Here is a 15,841-nt window from a genome sequence, read left to right on the forward strand (position 1 = left end):
TTGTTTTCTTTGAGAAATTGCACCTAGCAACGAGTAACGTTTTTGCCGTTTCTATTTGGGCCAACGTGTGGACTTCACGTGCTGCCTAGACCCAGCGAACCAGTGACTTTCATTGAGCATTGGGCCTTAACATGTTGTCCAGACCCATTGAACCAGCAAACAGGGAGGGCTATCACATGAAATATTCTAAATGGGCGGCCTACTAGCACGGCCCATTTGAATCAGTTCTTTTTTTTAAAAAAAAACAGCAATGCAGAATCAGCTTGAGCCAAGACAAAAGAAAATAGCATACCGGATGAATCAAATGAGCGATGCGTATAATATGATTAACTATAACAAACTAATGATGCTAAGGATCCATGTCTGTTGCGTAGGGCTGAATCGAGATCTCTCATGTTAAAAGAGGTCGCAAGCAATGAAGTAGTGCCAACCTTGTCGGTAATGATGTTCTATCATTCTAATGCCGGCTTAATTATTGTTCTCTTAACCTCGACATTAACAAAGCAAAGAATATTCAGAAACCGCGATGAGACTTCTCCATTCACTTCGCAGCAGATATGAGACTTCCCCGTTCACTAACTGGTTTATTTTAGGGACAAACTGGGATTTTTTTGTGTGCGACCTTTTGACCTCTAAATGTCGGTTTCTGTTTCTTTAGAAGGCCGATCGGTTAGCAATACTAACCTGAAGGCCCACCCTCGAGCATGGAGCACTAGGAACATGGAGTACATATGAACGCGGTTTTTCAAAAAGGCAAAAAATGTGTTCCAGTCCTCGTGAATTATTTTCCAAGGTGCAAAATGCAAAAATTCAAGCTAAGCTGACACAAGCTCCGAACCCATAATACAAAATACAGTACCGGTGACCCTACGTATGATATTTCGTCAAGTTAATAGGCCGTAGCTTTTAATTTCCGAAATACAGTGACTAAATTCAAAATCAAAACCAAATTCAGTGACCGAGTCCATTTTACTTTTTGTTTTTTTTATAGATATACTAATCCCAGGGTCGCGTGGAAAGCGTATGTATGCATATGCAGTGGTGGCGGTATCGTGTGGCTTGGTAATCAGAGCCAATCAAGCTAATCTAGCTGTGGATCTTTAATTTACCAATCCAATCCAAGGGTGTCTTGTGGACTCTCTCCAGGAGTAGATTATTCATCCATCCACTGGCCGGAGTATAGTACTATTGTATGTTATCCCCGACGATTTCAAGTGCAGTTCACGCAAACATGCCATGCCGTCGCTCCCCGCGCGCCGATCGAGGATCTCCACGGCCAGGAATTCCCAAACGTCTCTCCAGTCTGTAGTCTGGACCACTGTTGATCCATCAGCACATCTGATCTTTTGAGGTAGTACGAGTGTCAATGCTCTGGAAAAACACTTGCAGATCACCATATCTCTCAGTGTCTTATTGCAAAAATCGATTGGGTGGTCTGCCGTGTATTTCGAATCAGCAAGGCACCACCACCGCCGGGATAAGATCCTTGTGTCGTTGTTTGGCTGTGATGCTAGCCTCGATTGTGGGCTGTCTGCACATCAAATTTGTTAATCCGAAATTTCCATGTACGATCTTGTGATCTGAAATATTCCATTTTATGCTCGTTGGATTAGAAATACTCATGTATGCTAGAGTGTAAAGTTTGTATTTTTTTGTAATGTTTCCTGATCCGAAACAAGAGAATCCAAGAATGCTTGTTCAATTTGTTTGTTGATAAAATCTGAAGAATTGCTTTGGTGCAGAAATGTTCAGAAATGCTTCGGGTTCTTCTGAAATGTTGGGAAATGCTTCGGTGAAAATGTCGAGAAATGCTTTGGTAATCCGAAGTGTTGGAAGAAATATGTATTTGATCATTTTGTTATGCCAAGATACAAGAGTTGCACAATGCGAAAGCAAGAGAAATGAACGTGTATATTGCAAGAACTTGGCATGAATCTTCAAGTAATTTGTGGTCCAAGTAGTATGGAAAGGTCCTACTATGTTGGGAATTGGCTTTCCGAAAGAGGGTGAGGGAAGGAATGTGGGCTTGAAAAAAAGTGGGAAAAACACAAATGGTTGTGAAGGGTAATAGACAACTTTATAGAGCACGAAAATGATTACATGGCAACTGGAAAAGAAAACAAAGACCCGAGGAAACCACAAAGGCACATTCTAAAACAAAACAAACCAAAAACATCAAGTATTGGTCTTCCTAGTTCGGATCACCACATCGCACGTCATGTTTGCCTCGCCATTGAAATCAAAAAGCGACGGGAGAAAGGAGCAAACATGAACATGTCTTCCCAAACTTATACGAATTTTGAATTGCTACCAAGCCACCGGTCACTTGAGGCGGTAGGTATTGAAGAAAGAAAAACAACATCTCAAGCACTGCCAAGTGATGATAAAATAGTGGCAGAAAAATCCATTAGAAAAATGTGAGCCTAGAGGAACATAGTTTCCAAAGTAAATATTTCCGGCCTGAAATGCCACTAACTATTTCTTTGACTTCCTTTGAGCTATTAGAAAAATGTCTAGAGGAGTGTCTTGTTTACATATGGATCCGGTGTTCTTTCTTTCCCCAACAACACGGACGCAATAAAAAAAAAGATGAAGGTTGCCGTCATCAAACCTAGTGTGAGTTAATCATCAAAATTGTGGGTAGTTGATCGAAAATCACCGTGCTAGATGGAATCTCAATCGTCGACAAAAACAGCAAGGAGAGAACACAAACTCGATACCTGGGATATCAAAATTTCAGTTGGAAGAGGCCGAATTACACCATCCAAACATACATCTCGACGCCGAAGCGGCCATTGGATATGAGTGGCTGGCAGGCAGGCAGCAGCCCCATTTGTATTTGTATCCGTAGCTGCTGCTGCACTGTTTCACTGGCGTACTACTGGGTGAGAGTATACAGCAGTAGAGTACAATACAGTGGTGGAAAATGAACCGAAGCCGAGTAATTAAAAAACGAGCCAGGCCATCTCACCGTAAACGCACCCGTATCCATTAGTAGTTGTAGTAGACAGTGGTAGCAGCAGCAAGTGGAGTAAATCCTCTGGATTGTTCCAGTCAACTCACGTGCTCCGCCAGCCCACGACCACGACCATGGCCGCCCGTGAGTCCGGCCGTCTGACCGTGCCCCCCCGCGCTCTTCTTCCTGACCGTTGCTTTGTTTCCGACCGAGCCTGAAACGCACGAGGAAGAACCCAAGAACCACAACGCCGGATAAGCGAGGAATTGAGCAAATCCCTCGACTGTCTGTCACCCCGCCACGCCACTCCACACTCCACTCTCTACTACTGTACAGTACCAGTAGTAGCTTGCCACCGCCCCTCCCTACCGTTGTCCGTTGCCCCGGCCCACGTGTCGCCGCCATCCACCTGCCCCCACTCTCGTTCACTTCCCAGGCCACTCCACCTCCAATGCCCCGATCCGATCCCCTTCTCGACTACTACTAGTGCTTCCAAGTAATGTCTCCCTCCTCCTCCTCCTTCTTCTCCCCATCCCAATGCCACCGCCCGCCGCCATGTCCACGACCACCATCTTCCCGATCCTCCTCCTCCTCTCCCTCACCAACAACGGGGCAACCGCGGTGCGCTTCGACTACGCGACGCTGACGCTCTCCACGCTGCGTCTCCTGGGCGACGCGCACCTCAACAACAACACGATCCGCCTCACCAAGGACCTCCCCGTCCCCACCTCCGCCGCCGGCCGCGCGCTCTACGCCTCCCCTGTGCCCCTCCTGGCCGGCTTCTCCACCAGCTTCGCCTTCACCGTCACCACCCTCAACCGCGGCTCCGTCGGCGGGGGCCTCGCCTTCGTCCTCGCCCCCGACGCGCTCTCCGTCGGCGAAGCCGGCGCGTACCTCGGCCTCTCCCCCACCGCCGACCTCGCGGCCGTCGAGTTCGACACGCTCATGGACGCCCAGTTCGGGGACGTCAACGGGAACCATGTCGGGGTCGATCTCGCCGGGGACTCCTTGATGGTGTCCTCCGCCGCCGCCGCGGATCTTGGGGACGTCGGGGTGGAACTCACCAGCGGGAGGACCGTGTATGCTTGGGTTGAGTACGGGAAGAAGGTTATGGAGGTTTTCGTGTCCTATGGCTCCAAGCGGCCCGCGGCGCCGGTGCTGTCGGCGCCGGTCGATTTGGGGTTGTATGTCAAGGACCAGGCTTTTGTTGGGTTCTCGGCGTCCACGCAGGGGAGCACCGAGATCCACGCCATTGAGTGGTGGAGCTTCTCCACTCCTCCCTCCTCGTCGTCTTCCCCGGCCCCTGCCACGGCGCCGGCCAATTCCACGCAGCGCCCGCCGGTCGCTGCAGCTGCTCCTCCTCCAGCGCCTGTGGGGACTGGCGGCGTCAACCCCTCTTCTCCGCTGCTGCCCGGCGTCTCGCCCCCGCCAGCGGCGCCAGGGAATGTCTCTTCCTCCCCGCCGCCCGACGGTTCGGTTATTGCGGCGAGCGCGCCGGCCAATTCGACTGATGGGGTGAAGAGGAACGCCGCCGCCTCCGCCTCGGCATCGCCGCGCGCCGCGGTGGCCGGCGGCGCGACGGCGGGGGCGTTCGTGGCGGTCTCGTTCGCGGGGCTCGCGCTGTGGGCGCTCGCCCGCCGCCGCGCGAGGGCCAGGAGGAGGAGGCCCGCCTTGTCGTCGTCGGCCATGGCGACGACGAAGCGCGGCCACGACACCAACAGCAGCCTGGCGTCGGCGGCGGCCATGGCGCGCTCGCCGCGGGAGTTCACCTACAAGGAGCTCAGCGCCGCCACGCGCGGCTTCGACGCGTCCCGGGTCATCGGCCACGGCGCGTTCGGCGTCGTCTACAAGGGCATCGTCCCGGACACTGGCGCCATGGTGGCCGTCAAGCGCTGCACGGCCACGGCCACCACGGCCTCCGCCAACAACGCCGAGGCGCGGTCCGAGTTCCTCTCGGAGCTCTCCATCATCGCGGGGCTCCGGCACCGCAACCTGCTCCGGCTCCAGGGCTGGTGCCACCACGACGAAAGGGGCGAGATCCTCCTCGTCTACGACTACATGCGCAACGGCAGCCTTGACAGGGCGCTCTTCGACGATGCCTCGCCCGTGCTCCCATGGCGCCACCGCCGCGAAATCCTCTCCGGGGTCGCCTCGGCGCTAGCCTACCTCCACCACGAGTGCGACCGCCGCGTCATCCACCGGGACGTCAAGTCCAGCAACGTGATGCTGGACGAGCATTACCGTGCCAGGCTCGGCGATTTCGGCCTCGCAAGGCAAGCCGAGCACGGCGCGTCCCCGGACGCCACGGCGGCGGCCGGCACCATGGGTTACCTGGCACCGGAGTACCTCTTGACCGGCCGTGCCAATGAAGGGACGGACGTGTTCAGCTTCGGGGCGCTGGTGCTGGAGACGGCGTGCGGGCGGCGGCCGATCGGGACGACGGAAGGGCGGTGCAACAACCTGGTGGAGTGGGTGTGGAGCTTGCACGGGGAAGGGCGCGTGCTGGACGCCGTGGACGCGAGGCTGGGAGGGGAGTATGAGGAAGGGGAGATGAGGAGGGCGATGCTGGTGGGGCTGGCGTGCTCCAGCCCGGACCCGGCGCTGCGGCCAGGGATGCGCGCCGTGGTGCAGGTGCTCGCCGGCGAGGCCGACCCGCCCTTCGTGCCCGCCGCCAGGCCGTCCATGAGCTTCAGCGGCGCCAACCGCCAGCTGCTCATCAGCCTCCAGGACAGCGTGTCCGACTACGACGCCCTGGGGGGGCTCAACCTCTCCGACGACGACGACACCGACTCCGACTCGCTCAGCTCCTCGTCGCTCACCAGCACGCTGCGCAAAGGCGGCCACGACATCGGCTTCAGCAGCACCGCCGGAGATGCCCGGTGATCATCCAATCCTCTTTGATCTTGGTCTTGAATGCCCAACAAAAGATTCATTCATGTATGTATTTATGAGTACATAGATTTTAGCATTGGGGCTGTGAAGATGTCCCCGATAATAACTTAAATTCTCTTGCGATCGATCGGTAATAATTTCAGATTTCAGATGGATTCTCAAGTTCTTTTCCGGCTTTTCCCTTTTTGGATAGATATTTTGGCTCAGAATTGATTGTAGCACACTGATGAGATCTTGGTGGGTACTACTCATACCTCCTTTTGACACCCCGATCGATCGACAAGGAGAAATCTATAGATACTACCAGACCAAGAGGAATGGCTTGTTTGGTGTGCAATGCGATGCTTGGGCAATTGGGCAAAGCTGAGCTGGTTAGCTGGCTCATGTCAAGAAAGGCATCAATTTATCCAACATTCGTACTAGTACTACTGTTAATGTTAATCTTCTCTGCTTTATCTTATACATGGCGTGGAAGTCATCCATGATTCATTCATCCGTGTCACCAACCGAAAGTCATCCCATCCATGATTCAGCTTGGCTACCACTAATCCTAACAATCAACTGTACTGTTGTTAGTGAAGTAAAAAAGGCCAGCGTGCATGAGCACCGACTAATCCTGAAAATGATAATAACAGTGGACGTCAGCACGTCCTTGTCGATCGAGACGGATGTGCAGTCCACCTCCTCTTTCAGTCAAGGGTTTGGCTACTCTCGGGAGATATAGGCAGCAGGTCCTTGTAACCAAATTTGGAGGCTCATTAGAGGATGGCAACGGCAGCTCAACGGATGTTTCGTCGCCATCTTCAGGCGCATCACAAGCTTGCATTTTGAATTTTCCTTTTTTTCCTAACAGAAAAGAACCAACAATGTACTTCCCTTGAATTCTTGTCGTTGTTTTCGACAAATTGTCGTTCCAGGTTATGAATTGTGGTTTCAGAGAATATTGAGACCTCGATAAAAAAAAAAGGTACGTGCAAGAGCTTGAACTAGGCAACACTTTCATGCTTTGTGCTGTGGACGGTATGGAGTCGCTGTCTGTCGCAATTCCATGGGGAGGAATGGGCGTGATGGTTCATGTAGTGGACTTTGTGGATTGCCTTTTTTCCCCTTTTCTTCATGGAAGGCTCCCAGTCCTGTGCTGTTAACTATAGTCTGATAGACGGACAACAGAAAAGGTGTTGCATCTTTTCCCCAATCTCACCAAAAGGGAAGGGATAAATTGACCAACGTCAATATCTACCTTGTACCACCATCACGGCAAAATGAAATCGTGCGTGAGGGTGAGGGACCAGAGAAATGTTATACCTCGCGAGCACAATTATATAGTTCCAACGGCCCTTTTGGGATTTAACACGCAGTTCAAAAAACACAATGCACAAGTAAAACCTAGAACTAAGATATCGTGATTGTAGGACAAAAATGCTTGCCCAAGACAAAAGAAAATCGCACAGGAACAAGCTTATGTTGGAATTATTACGCCGTTTTGTAGGAACTTCATAGAAATAATTCTATCTTCATTTCCTGCTACGCATGAAGATATACTTCCTCCGTCTCATATTAAGTGACTCAAATTTGTCCAAATATAAATATATTTATGTCTAAAAAATATTTAGATACATGTAATAGAAAGTCACTTAATATGAAACTATGGGATTATAATCTGAAGTTCTATAGATTGAAATGCCACCAACTTTTCACTCCAAGGGCCCTATTCTGAGTAATTTCTAAACTTATTCCTAAACTTTTCCCTCTCGACCAAACATGCCTGGTTGGTAGGTCCATTGTGGATGTGGGATGACCGTTAGACCCCCACACCGCATGTTCACCTTGCTGACAGACACTCCTGCCGACTGCCGTGCAGAAACCATCGGCTAGCTCACATGACAGGCAGGCAAGTCAAGGGCCAGCCACAGCTTCACAGATGGCCTTTATTATTAACGACGTCGGCCGCTGCAGCTATGCCGAGACAACCCCGGCAAGAATTTCCGGTGGATGTGGGCTTGATTCCGCAGAGATCAGTTTCTCCGACGCATTCATTTGTCCTCTGGTGATTACTGCTAAGGTAGATATTGCTGTTAGTACTGGGCATAGTAATAAAAACTGGAAACAGATGGGGACTGATGGGGGTGTTTCTGACGGCTGCAGCGTGCTGCTGCAAGCGCAACGTGCTTTGTCCTGCAGGCTGCAGCGTAAGGCTAAAAAGGACGGCGGCAGTGGGTGCCTGCAGCCTCTCTCACATTGTCCTGGATCACAACAGACTCAAAAAGGCCTTTCACGTAGTACAATCATTTATACATCAGACAACCCCCAAGCCTCCAGGGCGTACAGAAATCATTTTTTTCCTATTAACCTTTATAGTAAAAAGAAAAATGTTTTTTACAACTGGCTGCTAAATATTCCGCTGATTTGTTTTGTCAGCCAAAAAAGACATAACAAATGTCAGCTGTCGACATGTCACCAGACAGATCAGCAGTCCTACTGGTTATACCAGCACCTATCTGTCACAGACATGCCATGGTGGCTGGAAGCCTGGAATGGAATGTAAACGAACGTACAGGTGAAACAGACACGGTTTGTAACAATGACCAGGCAGTTTTGACACGGTTTGAACCAGTTGACAGCTAGCGTATAACTCAGATCAGACACGCAGATCTTCAGACAAGCAGACTTTCTAATTTTAGAACTCAAGCGTCGCCCAAAACCAACAGAGGTCCTATTTTTGGCTGAGCACATTGAGCTCCATGAAGGCATGGAGAAAATGCTCCTCCTGCCCATCGCATCCCCTTCATAGGATCACATTTTTTGCGCGGGCAGAGTGAGGGCAATTTATGACTTGGATACATGATCTTTCAGCGAGGAAACGGAAGAAGCTGTATACAAACTCTTCTCCCTTGCTGCCATTGGCGCATGCAACGAGGATTCTTCTGGATTGTAAGAGCAGAGGAGGCACGGGGATTGGAGATTTTGGAAGTAGGCATAATAAGGAGGAGGATTGTGAATTGTAAGAGAAGACAGACAAAGGGATTTGGAGGATTCATACAGTGGTGAACGATGAATTGCTTTTTATGCTTCAAGCCTGAGAAGAAGATGGCATTGAGGAGGATGGAGTGGGCGGGCCCGGTTGCAAATACAGCCACCTCAATGGGATCCGGAGCACCCCTCCAGGAATCTGGTAAGAATCAGAAAGAATGCTCTTATAACTGCTCTAGGTATTTAAACGAATAGCTTGAACAAGGTTGATTGGCAGCAATGTTAACACACATAATCAGCCAGTCATAAGCGAAAATACAATACTTCAGATAAGATACATGATTAGAAATTCTCAATGCCTTGTCTTCTTTTTATTAGATGGACATTTGTAGGAAAATAATCCACTAAAATTGTTCAATGGTTGAGTCAGTAGATTCTTTAAGCTTCTACATACAGACCGTTCACTGTAGCTCTGTTTAAGGACAAATGACACCCTTGTCACATCTATATTTGTTGCAGTCATCCACATTAGTATATTTAATATTTGTGTATATTTTTTCTAACTAGAATATACCTAGCCATTTTATTCTACATTATCTATTTTGTACCAGTGTCACATGCATTAGAATATACCTAGCCATTATATTCTATATTATCTATTTTTTACTCCTCAGGTCCTATACAGTATCTATAAATTTGTTACTATGATAATGCATGTTCCATTCTGAACATAATATGATGGATCAGAATGGCATCTAAAAGTAATATGGATGTCTGCAACCTATTGTAGCAGACTATGTCAAAGTTCAGATCCACCAAGTGATCACAAAACAAAATTCTCACTAACAAATGTTGAAACTCACCTTTGCAGAATCGAAAGAGCAATCATCTGAATTAAGAGCAAACGGTGAACCTGCCGAAAGTTCTTCCACGGCCAAAGCTGCAAAAGCATTCACGTTCCGTGAGCTAGCAACAGCCACCAAGAACTTCCGCTTTGACTGCCTTATTGGAGAAGGGGGCTTTGGCAAGGTCTACAAGGGCCAGCTTGAAAATGGCCAGGTATATACAGCAAAGACTCAATGACAAACATTCTTAAGATACAATCTTGCTGACTTAACAATTTGCTCACTGCTTTAATTTTAATGCATGATCAGGTTGTAGCTGTCAAGCAACTAGACCTGAATGGATTTCAAGGCAACAGAGAGTTCCTAGTTGAAGTCTTGATGCTTAGCCTCTTGCACCATCCGAACCTCGTCAGCTTGGTAGGCTATTGCGCAGACGGAGAACAAAGGCTACTGGTGTACGAGTACATGCCCCTTGGTTCGCTTGCAGACCACCTGCTGGGTAAGTGCTAGTCTCCATCTTCACCGTCACATTCAAGTTCGGAAGTTCCAGTGCTCATTTAACAACATCAAGATTAATCTATGATAAAAACCTAGATTCTGCTGATCATAAATTAAGAGAAGCATATATGGATTACAGCACACATTATATTGAGCTTAAAAATCGAGATATTCAGACACCAGTATAGCATTACTTTCTAACACTGCCATCATCAGCACATTTAATTATTAATAGATGCAACGGGAATTTATGAGTTGAACTGTTACTGTTGTAATTGCAGATCTCACTTCTGACCAAATACCACTGAGCTGGCATAAAAGGATGAAGATTGCTCACGGAACCGCCAAGGGGCTCGAATACCTCCATGAGAAGGCGAACCCGCCGGTCATCTATCGTGATCTCAAGTCCCCCAACATCCTTCTTGATGAAGAATACAACCCTAAACTCTCAGACTTTGGGCTCGCAAAGCTCGGCCCTGTTGGGGAAAAGACACACATCTCAACTCGGGTGATGGGCACATATGGGTACTGCGCTCCAGAATACATAAAAACAGGCCAGCTAACTATCAAGACTGATGTTTACAGTTTTGGGGTTTTCCTACTTGAGTTGATCACGGGAAAAAGAGCTGTCGATTCCGCTAGACCAGGACGTGATCAAATCTTGATTAACTGGGTATGCACCTTTTATTTACAACTTTACAATGTGCTTGATTACACCAAAATACACGGGCAGAATATACTTCCCAACATAAAATGCCAAATTAGATAATGTTTGAAACAAGATTTCTTTCTGACAGTTATGTTAAATTCATGTTTGATCAACAGGCAAAACCCATGATCAGGGATAGGAGGAGGTACCATGAGCTAGTAGACCCTCTTCTTAGAGGTGAATACGCAGAAAGAGATTTGAGCCAGGCGGTGGGTGTGGCAGCAATGTGCCTAGAGGAGGAAGACTCTGTTCGGCCATACATGAGTGACGCTGTTGTCGCACTGGGGTTCCTAGCAGAAGCGCCTTCTGGCTGTGAAGAGACGACTAGTACTGTACCCCAAAACAAACTGGTTGAAGATCACTCATTAACTGATAGCATTAAGCCAGATGAGAGCACATTTGATCGTCAACGAGCTGTTGCTGAAGCCATCGAGTGGGGCGCCATGAGGCACAAACAGAAAGCTCAAATTCAAGGGAAGACAACTCAATCTCAATGCATTACAGATCCTACTGAACCCGAGAGGATGTAAAAAGCCAGAACATTACCCATGTGCTAAGTTTTTTAGGTTCCCCTAACTTGTAGCTTTCCAGATTTGTGCCACCTTAGGGCTGAATTGTCGTCATATAGGAACTAGAAACGGTAAATGATAGTCTTGTCACATAAAGGTGGCAGAGCTCAATCACAAACCATTATAGTCCTAAAGATTGTAGAAACCAGGCAGGAGATTCGATAAAGTGCCACGTATTAGTTTGCCTTTGATAAAATATAAGACACCTCCTGTCACTGACAAGTGGGATCTGGGGCCACCTTGCGGCATTTTATCAGAAGGGAAATGAAGGACGTGGCATTTTATCAATCTTTCCAAACGCAGATGTTGCAATATGATAGTAACAAATTTATGGATACTGTATAGGACCTGAGGACCAGGTAGTAAAAGAAGTTGAACTTTATTTGCAACTAAGTTGAGCATATACAGAAGTGTGAGAAGGCTTGCATATAATATCATCAAACACTGAATCTCAGGGAGAGTTTACTATTATCTAGATCCTGCTCACCTCCTCCAGTTAGCAATCTGCATTGATCCCTGGATGCCAAAATGATAATCTCAGTCCTCTTTGAAGAGCTCACGGCCAATTATCATTCTTCTTATCTCACTAGTACCAGCCCCAATCTCAAATAGTTTTGCATCTCTCAGGAGACGGCCAGTTGGGTACTCATTTATGTATCCATTCCCACCAAGACACTGGATCGCCTGCCAAGGGGCAGAAAGGTTTAAGATCAACTAGTAGGCCAGAAAAGAACTTGACAATAGTAACACCGCAACTGACTTAGCTAAAAGCAGTTACACATAGAATTTAGTAAGAACTTTGTCTAAGGAAGACAAAATAAGAGTGGATGACACAAGTGTAAAATTTGAGAAGTCAACGATTATCTGTCCAATGAAGGGAAAAACTTATAGGGGCAACATTCCAGGATGTTTGATCACATTCCAAAGAAATCTTGCAAGTTACAACATCAACAACAACAAAAGCAACCCAAATTCCCATGGAATGAAAGAGAAGGTTCGCACCTCAAGTGCAACTTGTGTTGCCCTTTCAGCAGCAAAGAGAATTACTCCTGCACAATCCTGATTGAAAAAGATTATATTAGATGAAGATCAAGTCGGTTTGCCAGCGTGAACATGCTAGAAGAATTAGTTGTTTAATTTTTTTTATTGAACAGCAGAACACATGCATGTAGCCATGTAATGCAACAATGAAACTCAAAAGGAACAAACAGAGACATCTTATGATATTTTAGTGTACCTTGCGGTCAACTTTTCCATTATCACAGTCCCTAGCAACTGAGTATACGAATGACCTGGATGAAGAGAACTGCAGTAAGAAGCTGTTTAAACTTCTCAGCAGAAGTCTTAAGTTGATATCCCTACCTTGATGACTGCAAGGAGGTGTACATATCTGCCATTTTCCCCTGTATTAGAAGATTACTTGATATGGTTAGTGCCAGATGCCCGCTATAAGATATTGCACCTAGAAACAAGGGAACACATGATATTAAGGGCCGCATAACTATACCTGTACGAACTGAAATTCTCCAATCGGACGGCCAAATTGCTCCCTCTGGCGAACATAAGGAAGAACAACATCAAGGCATGCCTGCATGAGGCCAATAGGACCTGCAGCTAATACAAGTCTTTCCAAATCAAGACCAGACATCATGACGTAAACACCTGCAACAAGAAAATGTATAGAGAATATTAAGGGTGAGTATCTAGTTGAGGAACTCGATTTCATAATTGGGCGTTCAGAAGGTCCTTTAGGATGAAAAGAGGGTCCAATCAAAAAATATCACAGTTCTCTTTGTGTAGATTGGCATAGGAAACTAACTGTAAACAACCAAATGAAAAAAACAGCAACAGTAGTATAGAATGAGCTTCAAAATAGTTAGGAGATAATACCTTTCCCTTCTTCTCCAAGAACATTTTCATGAGGCACAAAGCAATTCTCAAAGACAAGCTCACATCTGTAAATAGATGTCTGTTAAGTAAAAATCTATGCGTAACTTAATTATCCCGCTTAAATAGAAATATCATACGTGTCACTTCCTCTCATGCCAAGTTTGTCCAACTTTTGTGCAGTACTGAACCTGCAACGATAGTGAAACACTTGCAAGTAAACGTTTCTGTAGCTTTTAACTAGAATATAATGTACTGTATTATCGTAAACTTTGATGCAAACAAGCCTTAGTCTGGCTTCAAGCAAGGACCACTAATACCATAGATTTCATGAAATTCTAGTAAGATACGCATTTTCATGCTTAATAGAGCATAAAGGAAGAGAATGGAGTGATTATATACCCTGGCATCCCCTTCTCAATTATGAATGCGGTTATTCCCTTTGATCCAGCAGTTATATCTGTTTTTGCGTAAACCACCTGCAAATCCCAATTTCAGTGAACTAACAGGCATATTATGGCTACAGAGTTACGACCAACTATGCCTTGTTCTGTAGCAAGGCACCAAAATATTTTCAGTTCTTAAAATCCCAACAACCGGTGAAATGTGCCATTATGAAATATTGAACTGTTAGATGTTTACACATGCTCATTTGGAAGTCAGCAGCGCCTAAAGGAAACACACGGAAACACCAAAGAAACAGAAAGCAGAACAACCAATGACAGGTGAAGCAAACATGACTGCAGATAATATGAGGGAATGAATGCACAGGACTTTAGTTGTTACCAGTGTCTGAGCAGATGGCCCATTTGTGCACCACATCTTATTCCCATTAATGACATAGCCACCATCAACTTTCTCAGCTTTGCATTTCATACTGACAACATCAGAGCCAGCTGAAAGTAGGAGCTAATGTGAAATCCTGCAAGGAAGTGGAACTTAAGAGTGCGGCATTTGAAATGATACTTACAGTTGGGTTCACTCATTGCCAACGCCCCAACATGCTCCCCACTGATTAGCTTTAGAAAAAAAAAGGTAAAAACACAAAATCACAATCCATTTTCAACGAAAATATACCACCCTGAGTCTAATGGAACAATGTTGGTAATATGGGAAGGAACCTTTGGTAAATACTTTTCTTTCTGTGCAGGACTGCCATTGCGGACCTATATACAAACACCCAAAAATGTTACCATTTACAGAGGACTAATTTAATCAACGAAGTGATTAGAAAAACATATTATAACCAAAGTAAACTAGTACCAGCTGGTTAATGCACAGATTAGAGTGGGCACCGTATGAAAGGCCGACCGACCCTGACGCCCTGCTGATCTCCTCCATGGCGATGCAGTGGTACATGTAACCGAGCCCGAGCCCTCCGTACTCCTCTATGGAACATGCCAACCCATGTTACTTAATCTATTCCCTTAACTAAGATTAGATAATACAGAGGCCGTGTTACTTGAATCAGATGGCAGCTCATTAGCTCGATAACTGGGGAACTGAAGATGGATAAGTGGATGGTGCACAGGCACAGCACTACATGTGTCTTGTAATTGTGAGCAGTACGATCTTACAATATACTGTAGCACTGAAATAGTAGTACCTGGCGAGGTGAGGCCGTGCAGGTTGAAGTCCCCCATGAGCTTCCACAGATTCACCTCCTGCAGGCGACAAACAAAGCGCGCACGGACCAGAAATGAAGGCCGGGACTCGAACTCGGAGGAGAACTGCCGGCATGGCTGCCGGGTAATCGCATCGCAGAGAGATGGAGCAACCCTAGCGTACCTTGGGGAAGTAGTTGGAGGCGTCGATGGCGGCGGCGTGCGGCGCGATGTGCTCCTGCGCGAACCGGTGCACGCTCTCCTTGAACTGGAAAACGCGAAAACCCCAAACCGCCGGAGCATGCGGCGCGATGTTTTAGTCCCCCACGGTGGCGGAATCGATCCAGAAGCAAGTCCGACGGTGCTTACCTGCTCCTGGGTGTCGTCGAAGAGGAGGGAGGAGCAGGACGCGAGCGAGCGGCGCGCGGGGGATCCGCCTCCGGCTCCCGCGGCGCGCCGGAGCAGGGCCGGGAGCCAGCGCTGCATCGCGTCGACCGGCGGGCGGAAGAACGCCGCAGAGACGTGAGAGAGGCAGAGAGCAGGCGAGCACCGCCGACGCCGTGCAGCGGGAAGGCAAACGGGGTGGTAGCACTAGATAGATTTCGCTGGCGATTTGATTATTTTAACTCGCCCGCTGCTCTGAGAAGAAGAAGACGTGTTGGGATTATATTTGCCAAACACGATGGCCAGTGCACGGCTGCATGCCTATCAGTTCAGTTTCGGCAGGAGCACGTGGATATTACCATTATGGATGGCCCTTATCTTCTCCTGTCATCGTCTAGCTGGCTTTGCCGAAGAGTGCCCAACTTTTCGGCAATTTCTGGTCGTCTGGCTAGCAAAAGAGGACGGGTCGATTCTGCATTCTCCTGTGATTAATCATTTTTGCCTTATGTTCTGACCATGTTAATAAT

General features: G+C 47.5%; 3 protein-coding genes across 9 annotated transcripts; 2 read left to right on the forward strand and 1 right to left on the reverse strand.

The window, feature by feature from the left end:
- Positions 1-3,200: 3,200 nt before the first annotated feature.
- LOC104581265 (L-type lectin-domain containing receptor kinase VIII.2) lies at positions 3,201-6,019 on the forward strand. Its single transcript, XM_010233497.3, has one exon. The coding sequence runs from the start codon at positions 3,494-3,496 to the stop codon at positions 5,837-5,839; it is 2,346 nt and encodes a 781-aa protein (XP_010231799.2). The 5' UTR covers positions 3,201-3,493; the 3' UTR covers positions 5,840-6,019.
- Positions 6,020-7,521: 1,502 nt separating this feature from the next.
- On the reverse strand, positions 7,522-15,587 carry LOC100833691 (isovaleryl-CoA dehydrogenase, mitochondrial). 7 transcript variants are annotated; one of them, XR_002963920.1, is made up of 19 exons: positions 15,300-15,586; positions 15,115-15,198; positions 14,933-14,990; positions 14,590-14,714; positions 14,448-14,492; positions 14,297-14,345; positions 14,113-14,222; positions 13,729-13,805; positions 13,467-13,517; positions 13,330-13,394; positions 12,947-13,101; positions 12,802-12,842; positions 12,677-12,731; positions 12,442-12,498; positions 11,927-12,123; positions 9,997-10,637; positions 9,682-9,758; positions 8,889-9,017; positions 7,522-7,902 (listed from the first exon to the last, which is right to left on the reverse strand). XR_002963920.1 is itself a non-coding variant. In XM_003568998.4 (15 exons), exons 1-15 carry the CDS (start codon positions 15,414-15,416, stop codon positions 11,977-11,979), a joined length of 1,236 nt encoding a protein of 411 aa, XP_003569046.1. In that variant the 5' UTR covers positions 15,417-15,586; the 3' UTR covers positions 11,800-11,976. The 7 variants fall into 7 exon arrangements, 1 of the variants encoding a protein (XP_003569046.1); XR_002963918.1 differs by lacking the exon at positions 7,522-7,902 and adding an exon at positions 11,020-11,200 and having other exon boundaries at positions 8,172-9,017; positions 15,300-15,587; XR_002963919.1 differs by lacking the exon at positions 7,522-7,902 and adding an exon at positions 8,172-8,769.
- On the forward strand, positions 8,866-11,501 carry LOC100824066 (probable serine/threonine-protein kinase PBL25). Its single transcript, XM_010235076.3, has 5 exons — positions 8,866-9,020; positions 9,690-9,877; positions 9,973-10,162; positions 10,443-10,834; positions 10,987-11,501. Exons 1-5 carry the CDS (start codon positions 8,900-8,902, stop codon positions 11,398-11,400), a joined length of 1,305 nt encoding a protein of 434 aa, XP_010233378.1. The 5' UTR covers positions 8,866-8,899; the 3' UTR covers positions 11,401-11,501.
- Positions 15,588-15,841: the final 254 nt, after the last annotated feature.

Source organism: Brachypodium distachyon, chromosome 2 (genome assembly GCF_000005505.3).
Source record: "Brachypodium distachyon strain Bd21 chromosome 2, Brachypodium_distachyon_v3.0, whole genome shotgun sequence".
NCBI lineage: Eukaryota > Viridiplantae > Streptophyta > Magnoliopsida > Poales > Poaceae > Brachypodium > Brachypodium distachyon.